Here is a 9505-nt window from a genome sequence, read left to right as displayed (position 1 = left end):
CGCCCGCACAACGCCCCAACCATTCCTCGCCCATGCACTCCCCGTTGCAGACGAACAAAATCATATTTCCGTTGTGAATGTGTGAATTTCAATCGCCTGTCGGGCGCATCACCGCCTGTAGCCTTGCTCCTTGATGCTGTACACCGTACAAGTTGCACGCATAGCTAATCCCTCAAGCCCTGTGGTCAACGTACACCACTCATCACTTCCACCACAAGGAGATTGCGCGGGGTAAAATTTAAGGAGAAATTGGTTGGCTGCTGACTCATCAAGCAGGCCGTGCAGTCTTACCGCGCCGGCTCTGCCCTGCCCGCGAGATTCGGTTCTGGGCACCAATTTGTTGACGGGCTGATACGGACTGCAGGACTGGCCGTGTGGCACCGTCACATGTCAATTATGTTTGCACGGTACACAATCTATGTCAGCTACCGCGTGAAACCCCTGGCTGGGCTGTAGTCAAGCAGGCATCGCTCGACCGTGGAGCGCTCACGTCATCCCGCAGCCGCCTGTGAACGGCCCGGGCACCTTCAACCCAACGCGTTGTGCGATTCCCACACCTCGAGTGAGTATCCTGTACTGGCTCGCATGGCGGCGCAGCAGTCGGGAGCTGAATCACGCGTGTAAGCCCGGTTACTGCAGCCACGCACGACAGAGGAGTCACAGGTGCGAACTTGTCTGCGCCCTTGCGATCGATACGCCGTTGCGCTCCCGTGTACACCTGCTACTGAACAAGTCTATTTCGTTGGTGATGAGCTATGCAATGTGGTCGCTCGTTTCTTAGGGATTTCTACAAGCGCCCTAGTGGCTGGGCATACGGTAGCTGAGCTCAGCGTGGTCGTCCCTGGGCTGTGTCACGGATAACACTTCTCTCCGTCAATCTTGTAGCGTGATACACCTGGCAGCCTAGGTCACCAGGTAGTCCGCAAGAGAGGGAGCGCCGCTGGACATGGGCCGGGCAGTCATGTACCAGCCGGGCCTGCGCGAGGGGCTTCCTTCTCTTGGATCATGCGACCCAGAGTTTCTATGCTTCCATTACAAGGCAAGGCCGGGGCCTTCAGCATGTGCTTTTGCTTTGTAAGCAGATCGGGGCCGCGGCGCGCCTCAATCCTGAACAAAGCATACTGCATGAACAAAAAGCGACGCTTCACGCGCGTGGTGGCGGCCCGTGCAGTGCGGTGCGGCCAAACCATCTGGCTGCGCAATGCTTGACACACTGACTGGACTATGACACCGCATCGCGCCGAGCAGCGGCGGGTATACGACCGCCCTTTGCGGGCCACTGATGATATGCACGATTTGATTGGCAGGGGCGCATGTCAGCCAGGGCAGGGGCCACAGGACTGGACGCGTACAACCAGGCCGCTGCATGTCAATGGCTGCTCCGATGGCCACCACACCCTCGACAGGTGGACCCCTGCCCAAAGACGTATGCGCACGACTGGGCAGCTTGTCCCTGGTGAGTGTGCGCATCAGGCAGGGTCGCAGCTTGAACCGGCCAAGCAGCATGTCATGTGGGCTCGAAGCAGCAGCGCGTGCATCCCATCGCGCCGCCGGCACGCTGCAGCACCTACGATCTGTGGCCGGTCGTCACGTGCCGTCACGTGCCTGCCAATGAGCCCAGGCACCTTCCGTTCCTCACTCTGCAACGCCGTCTGCTGCTGTCGCATCACGGGGCATCCTCGTCGCTGCTGTCGCAGTGGCCACCAGGGCGAGCGCGCAGCGCGGCGCGACCTGCGCACTGTGGGCTACCGGTCCACCGCATGCCCCTACGCCAAGAAGAAGCTGCCTTGCCCCGACGGCGACCAGGTGCGCGTGCCAGTTAGGCGATGCGGGGTGCTTTTGCGGCGCGCAGAGCGAAGGAATGCGCTACGTGCGCGCTGGGTGGCACTTGGATGTGACTCCGCCGATGTGCCACCGTGTGGGTCACAAGCTGAGGCTTTAGGTGTGCAGTCACAAGGGGGCGCGCCGCAGCGCGTCCATGGTTACACGCAAGGACTTAGTGTTGCAGCTGTTTTCCTTTTCTGATTTGCTGTTGTACCGCCACAGCAAATGGCTCCCTCTGCTGCACGGGGCCGCCCAGAGTGGGACGGGATGTCGTTGTCACACATGCATGACGCACTGCCCATCACCCGCCCTTGCGTGTGATTTGTCGATAATTTGCAGACCGGGGGCCTCTTCAACAGGCATTGCGACCGTCTCACGTGGCAACTTGAGGCCCGCTGGCTCACCAGTCCTCCAAATCTGTGCCGTCAAACAAAACACTCAACGCTGAAAGCTCCTTCCTGCTGCGGCCCACTGCTGCGCGCGCCCGCGCCCGTCGCCAGCCAACTGACCGGCCTGCTTGCCGCAACCCGTGCTGCAGTGCGCGAGCTCGCACAACCTGTTTGAGTACTGGCTGCACCCAGAGAGGTGAGGTTGGCTGCTGGTTCCCTTGCTTGGGCTTGTTACATCTGTCTAGGCCAGCTAGACTCCTCCCGCCACTGTGAACAACTGGTTGGGAGTAACAAGGGCTCACAACAAGCCGCCCAGTGCTGGCGGCTGGTAGCACGGGGAAGCTACACGCCCAGCCCCTGGCTGTGAAACTGCACGCCTCCCCATGGCTTAGCCCCTGCCACACGCCCGCCCCACCCTCAGATTCCGAACGGAAATCTGCCAGTACGGCCCCAGCTGCACGCGCCCGGTCTGCTTTTTCGCCCACCACAGCGGCGAGCTTAGGCCGCTGGCCCCAGACCTGCCGCCCGCCGAGCTGTGCTGGAGCACGGGCGCGTCCCTCAAGCTCGGGGCTAAGCGCGCAGCCGCGGCACGCCACACCACCACTGTCGTACAGGCAAACACACGCATGCAGACTGCCCCCCTGGCTGCTGCTGCGGGCGGCGCCGGCACGTACGTCGCCACGCAGGCGCAGCACGGCGCCGCCGAGCAGGCGGGCGGCGGACTGCAGGCCGGTGGGGGCGGCACAGCCTACGGCGCAACAGGCCCAGGCGGCGCTGCCGCGCTTCACAGGTATGGCAGCGTCGTGCTGGTCGGCGGCGACAGCATCGTGGTTGGCGGTGACGTCGGCGGCGACGGCAGAGTGTCGTATGTTCCTGCCCCCTCGGCTTACCAGGCATCCGGCGGCAGCGGGAGCCCGCAGCTGGTGATGGTCCAAAATGGACTGCTGGGCGTGCAGCACCCGCACGGCGACGCCGGCGGCAATGCCGGCGGGCACGTCCTGCACTTGCAGCAGGGCGGCGGCGACGTTCTGGCGGTCGATATGTCTGGCAAGGGCGTGGGCACCGAGGCAGCGGGCGGCGTCTTCTATCAGCAGACGTGGCATGAGGCCCCTGCCGGCCTGCTCCAGGTGATGCCTGGCGGGGGCCTGGTGCTGGTGCCACAGGTACAGCCCCGGCAGCAGCAGATGCTGCTGCTGCAGCAGCAAGTGCAATACCAGCCGCAGCAGGCGCAGCAGCAGCAGCAGCAGCGGGCACAGCGACAGCAGCGGCAGCAGCAGCGGCAGCGCCAGCAGCAGCAAAGGCAGCAGCAGAGGCAGCAGCAGAGGCAGCAGCACCAGTTCTTCACAACCACGCGGCAGAGCGCTGGCCTGCAATCGCAGGGCAGCGGCACACACTCCAGCAGCATGGGCGACATGATGCACTTTGCCGGGACCAGCAGCTCTCCAGCCAGCAGCGGCAGCCTCGGCACGCCTCAGCAGCAGGCGCAGCCCCCAATGCAGCAGATGTGCGAACCACAGCAGCAGTCCCTCCAGCGGCAGTCATCTGTGGCGGTGGCGGCCCTCCAGGTGCGCGCCGTGTCCGCTTAACCTGCCGGCTGACACATGTTCTGGTGGCTCCAAGGCTGCCTTGCAGAGTTTCTCAAGCTGCAAGTGCGGCTCAGAATCCTTCATTCCTATCCTCCATTTGAAAAGATTTCCATGCCCAACTTGCTGCCACGTTCGCAGGCGATCGGCGTACGCGCGCCAGGCGCCGCCCCGCCCGGCCTGCACCTGCACCAGCAAGCGCACGACCCGCAAACAGCATCCGCGTTGCCCCAGCTGCAGCTGGTGGCCAGCGCCCAGATGGGCCGGCAGTCGGCGCACATGCAGCAGGAGCAGCGGGACTCAGGGGTCCTGTTGGCACAGCAGCTGCTAGATCTCCAGCAGCACGCCGAAGCACTGTCCCTCTCCCTGCCGTCCCCGGGGCCGTCGCCCCTGCAGTGCCTTGGCGTCTCGCCGTAGGGCTGGCGGCGGCAGGAGCACCGCCCGCTGCGGGCCGCGCGCGGCTGTGGCGGCGGGTGCAGGGCCGCTTATGGCGCGGGGCGCGATCGACGGCCTCGCGGTAAGGTTGCCGGCGTGTTTGGTCCGAGGGCGTGCTGAGGCCCTCGGTCCCGGGAACAAGACGATTGTGCTACAGCTTTGCGACCAAACATCACTGAAACCCCCTTTGTGCGTGGGCGTCCAGCCACACGCCATTGCGTCTTGACATGCACTGACACCTTTCGGCGCATGCCCCTCTGCCCCACCTGCGCCTAATGTGGGCCCTGCACTCACGCAAGGGCGAATCTTGACGTGGTCACTGTGGCGCAGTGTGGCAGCGCCGTCGGGGCGCCTTGAATGCAGGGGCAGGGCGAAAGCTCTACCGTACGCATGCCACTGCCGCCCGAGTTCAGGTGCTCCCAAAATCTCGGCCAATGTGGCTTTGTCACGGGCAGACCCAGCAGGGCGTGCGTCACCCATTACTGGCCAGCATTGCTGGTGGGATCACCGCTCGCTCCCCCGCTCCAAATGGGGAATCCAAACACTGCTGCCTTGCTTTTCGTGTGCTTGTGATGGCTTCAAACACACACGGCTGCAGCGCCATGCCAGGTGGTGTTTAAGAACCGCCGGCGGCCAGCTGCAGCGCAAGGGACGCGGCTGTTGGCCACTTTGCCCGGCCGCGCCCTTGGCATAATTGCTGTGCTTGTCTTCGCTCTGCTTCAAAAAGGCGCACAGCACTGCGGCTACCTCCATTCAGCCTGATGTGCGCCTGTTTCGTACGCCCGGCTTGTGGCGGCGGCGAGCTGTGGCCGTTTGCTCACGATTGTCCGTGCTGCATCAGCTGCACATGGCCTCGCTTGCACAGGACACATCCTTGCCTTGGGGGCCCCCTACCTTGCTCCAAACACCTGCAACCGTTTACACCTTTGGCGAGCACACCTCGCAATCAAATTGGCGCGCGGACTGTGCGGCCGCTGTCAGGGCGCACCGCACACTCCACAATAGCGCGACTTGGAGCCTCCCGGACGACATCAGGAATTTCGCAACACCGGGGTTGCCCGCCTGCACCCGCATTACTAGACGCTGCCCACGCGCTTGGAGTCACCCGGCAGCTGTGGGGGCCTTTGCGCACCCCAGTGCGCACCGCCGGCCACTACCATGTGCCCGCGTCTGAACCCATACCCAGGGTCAGGCCGGCATTAAAACTCGTCATTACTACCGCGTCACCATTACGCGTCTCGCCTGTGTGGATTTTCTATACTGTCCTTCTATTCCCTGCCTCATGCACCCTTTCGTGCCTTTCTCATCTGGCGCGGACGTGACTGCTCCACTTGAGCATGAACATGCCGTACAGGAGCCGCGCAGCTACTGGTCACCAGGTCACGCCTGCATGCGGCCCTTCCTTGGCGCGCTGCCGCCCGTGATTATCAGGGTTGGCAGCACGATTTGAGGAAGCGTGCCCTCACTGAAATGCGGAAGTTTTTATGCACATGTAATGCCTGATACCCTTGATCTTATACGTATGTGTAGCGGACTGCATTGACATATACCTCTGTGCACAAGAGAAGCATCGGCTACTAGCTCAGGAAACTGATTAACTGGGCGATCGCGTACGGATTCGATGCATTTCGCTATGATAACAACCAGCTGCGTGCACATATGCACAGCAAGCCAGACAGGGCAGGTTGGGGAAGGTCACTTTCTTTGATGCGTTCTTAATTATTTTCAAATGGTTTCAAAACCTCAACCTTCCAGACTCTACCCTGGGAGTGTGGCACGTTCAAAGCCCTTGCAGCGTTGACTCGTTGACCGCCGGCGCGATGGGGCGGATACAGTGATCGCCCCCCGAAGGCCCTAAACGATACATCAGAAATCCTCCATATATAACGACATAATTCGTTTCAGTTTCCACGCTCTTTCGCGTGGCAAGGTCGAGCCGCGACGGTTTTCGTCACGTATTGACAGCGAGGGCCCACACCATTTGCACAACGACAGCAGAACTGGACAAACCATGGAGCTGAGCCAGCAGGTATTAGTTGAAGGGTAGGGCACGAGCTGCCACATCGCGCGACCAACTATGCACACTGCGTGTGCTGCCATGCGAGGCGGCGGCGCAGCGCCAGCCCTGGCCCCTGACCACTGCCGTGCTTCCAAACGCAGTTGAAAAATTTTCAAGCGACACAACGGCAGGTGCAGCGGGAGCCGGTTAAGCAGGTGCGGCGGAGCAGCGTTGGTGCCACCCCTCATGAACGCCCCTCGCCGAGGCTCATGAACGCCCCTCGCTCCTACAGTCAGCAGCGGCAGCGCAGGCGTGAGCGCTGAGCCAGCCGCTGAAGCCGCAGGCGCCACACTTAACTTTAAGTGTTGTTTCATATTATGGTTGACCTTCCAGCGCGCCATGCCATATATTCGGTTCATCGCGTGCGCACGCAGGCACAATCTGCCAAGAATGAGGCCGGGCGTCACCAAGATGCGCTTCAGGCAAGGCAGGGACCCGTGCCAACGGGCTGGCAGAACTGGCAGCAGTGCTGTCGGGCTGACGAGCTGCCGCCTTGTGCCGCGCAGCAGCCTGCGGCACCTGCCAAACAGGCCCCTCGTCCCTCCGCTTCACGCCGCCGCGCAGCGTCAGCGGGGCCGCTTGCCGCCCGTTACTCCAGGTGCCCACGCGCTCAACGCCAGCCCATAGTTCACTTATCCACTGCCGTGTCCCTGCTGCGCCCGCCCGGGGCCCACGTGCGCCGCCGCCCCTTCCCAGGCGCTGAGCAACGGTCTGGTCCCCCCGTACGCCGCGACCCTGCATGTGGCGCAGCACGAGGGCGCGCGTGCGCCGCGGTCCGCCCCAGCCAAATCGATGAAGCCGCCGGTGGGTTGCTTGCGTGCGCATAGGTGCCGCCATGCCGTCCGCATCCAGAGGCCTGAGGGCGGATTGACCTGGGGACGGCGGCCTGCGATGTGCGCAGGCGTGGGAGCAGTGGTCACCACCGGCGTTGTTGCGGTGTGCTCAGCAGTCTGCCTGGCACCCGTCCCCGGGTGTCAGCACCTGTCACTCCCGTTCCCGCCGCTTTGCAGGGCTACTGCCGCAACGCGATCGGGGGTTTCTACACGACATGAGTGGCGGTGCTGCGGCCCGTGAGCGCGTCCTGTTTTCAGGCAGCCCGCGGCGCCGCTGGTGGACTGATCTGATGCGCGTTGGTTGAGGGTTTTTTGTGTCGTGGCTATGACTGCACACGTAGCAGTGCAGTTATGTTGGAGTTGATGCACGCCGCGCACTGCCGTTTATTATTCTCCTTCATTGTAAGAACAAGGATGAGTCCAACTGGCAAGGGATGCAGCTGCATCCCACGGCAGTCGTGGGGTCGGATGGCGCCAGGGCCATCATCAGTTCTGTTCTTGCACCTGTTGCACCCACACTGCACAGGTACTTCCATTAGCGTTGCCGCTGGGCCCATATGGGTGGAAAAAGGCCAAAAGTAGTGCGGTGCAGCCCGCAATGCATGGTAGCTGCGGTGGTGGAATCGACGGAGCGGGGGTGCACGTGTGGCGCCTGGCGCGGCAGTCAATGGTGGCGGCGAGTGCAGACGCGCATACCCGATGACCGGCGTTATCACACAGTCCATATTCTGTTCGTATCGATTCAATACTCTTGAACATTGGATTATTCTGGTTGTACGAGCATAATCGGATTGTGCCTGCGCGCCGCCCACGCATTCTCCTGCTCGCAAGCCCTGATTGACTCGTTTGAACCAGAAGATTTGTGTTTCCCTTGACAGCACATTGGATACCGACTCAGGCTTGGGTTGACGATGCAGCGAATGGCTGCACACCAACGCTGCAGGCCAGCCCCGCTGGCTTGCGGCCAGCCTTATCCAGCGCCAACGCGGAAAGCCTTTATAAGGCGGAGTTCTTCTGGGGGATATAGGCCGGGCATGCCGTCGGAGACCCTGGAGGCGTTCGGGTGCGTGCCGCAGCCACCGCAGCCGCTGCTGCGTGCGCCACACGCTCGTATGCCCGCAGCGTGCGTCATACTCCCTGTGTTAGGGCAGACCTATCAATCGGGAGGAACGCGAATTGCATTGAGATTGGGCAATGAAGCATACAGCCGCTGTGCGACGCCCTGCGCACCTGAGGCTGTCGGCCGCTGCTTGTGCATCGCCCGTGGTGTTGCCTTGAGGTCACCACCCGCACCTCCGCCAATCCGACCCTCGCGGTCCCACCCATCCCCGCGCCTGACCGTGTGCATCCCACGCAATGGCACTCCTTCAACCCGCCTGGGCCTCCTGCTTTGACACACTCATCTCCGCCGCGCACGCATTCACACACGCGTGACACACACACACACACACACACACACACACACACACGCGCGCGCGCACGCGTGCGCACGAGGTCAAAAGCCGTCCACACACGCAAACAATCACACGCGCACGCCCCCACCCGTAGGCTGCACCGACGACAGCGGTATTTCGCCAGGCGTGTCGCTGACCTCACACGCGAGGCGCGCAGCCACGCGCCGTCATCCCACCTCCCCGATGACCTTGAGGGTGTCCCGGGTGACATAGACCCGTCGGGCCTCGCGGCGCTGAACGGCGGCGCCCTGCCCGGCGCAGGGCGCGACGCCGGCGGGTTTGTGGGCGGCGACGTCGGCGGCGACCGCGCGTCGGCGCTGATTTCGCAGATCGCGCGGCAGCAGCTGGAGCTCACCTTTAGGCAGCAGCAGCAGCAGCAGCAGCAGCAGCAGCAGCAGCAGCAGCAGCAGCAGCAGCAGCATCGGCCAGATGCAGCGGCCAGCTCCGTCGTGGGCGACGGGGCCGCCGCCGGGGAGCAGCCTGGTGCCGGGGGCAAGCGCCACCCCCTCGCGCTGACCTCGTTGGACGACGCGCTCAGGTCGTCTGGCGGCGGCGAATGGGCCGACCCCCTCCATCACCATCAGCAGCAGCAGGAGGAGCAGCATCAGCAGCATCAGCAGCAGCAGAATGGGCATGCGGAGGGCCTGCACCAACGGCACCGGCCGTTGAGCGCCTCTGCCGCGCCGCCGTCGCCCGCAGAGGCGACCGACGTTGAACAGCTCCTGCAGCCCCTGCTGCCCCCCGCGGCCGCGGCGTCGGCGCCTGCGGCGCCGGTGGCTATGATTGGCGGGATCCCTCGCTCCATTGTTGTGCTGTCGTGCGTGAGCATGGCTCTGACGAGCGCGAGCTGTGTGTTCAACACGCTGCTGCCCATCTACATGGTGGCTGAGCTGAAGCTCACGATGAGGAGCCTCGGGATGTTCGAGGG

General features: G+C 63.2%; 2 protein-coding genes across 2 annotated transcripts in view; both read left to right on the top strand.

Annotated features, from left to right (window-relative positions):
• Positions 1-1125: 1125 nt before the first annotated feature.
• MNEG_6677 (hypothetical protein) lies at positions 1126-3799 on the top strand (the record flags this gene model as incomplete). Its single annotated transcript, XM_014044849.1, has 4 exons — positions 1126-1175; positions 1698-1806; positions 2363-2409; positions 2704-3799. The coding sequence occupies 4 exons, from the start codon at positions 1126-1128 to the stop codon at positions 3797-3799; spliced, it is 1302 nt and encodes a 433-aa protein (XP_013900303.1).
• Positions 3800-8157: 4358 nt separating this feature from the next.
• The window catches only part of MNEG_6676 (major facilitator superfamily protein), a gene marked incomplete at both ends in the record, with an annotated part of 4645 nt that continues 3297 nt past the window's right edge, over positions 8158-9505 (top strand). The window contains 2 exons of the mRNA XM_014044848.1: positions 8158-8186; positions 8735-9060. Coding sequence (XP_013900302.1) covers positions 8158-8186; positions 8735-9060 — 355 coding nt within the window. The remainder of the gene's footprint in view (positions 8187-8734; positions 9061-9505) is intronic.

The sequence above is a fragment of the Monoraphidium neglectum genome, assembly GCF_000611645.1.
Source record: "Monoraphidium neglectum strain SAG 48.87 unplaced genomic scaffold scaffold01109, whole genome shotgun sequence".
NCBI lineage: Eukaryota > Viridiplantae > Chlorophyta > Chlorophyceae > Sphaeropleales > Selenastraceae > Monoraphidium > Monoraphidium neglectum.
The sequence above is the reverse complement of the archived record's forward strand: the minus strand, read 5'-3'. Positions and strand labels throughout refer to the sequence as shown.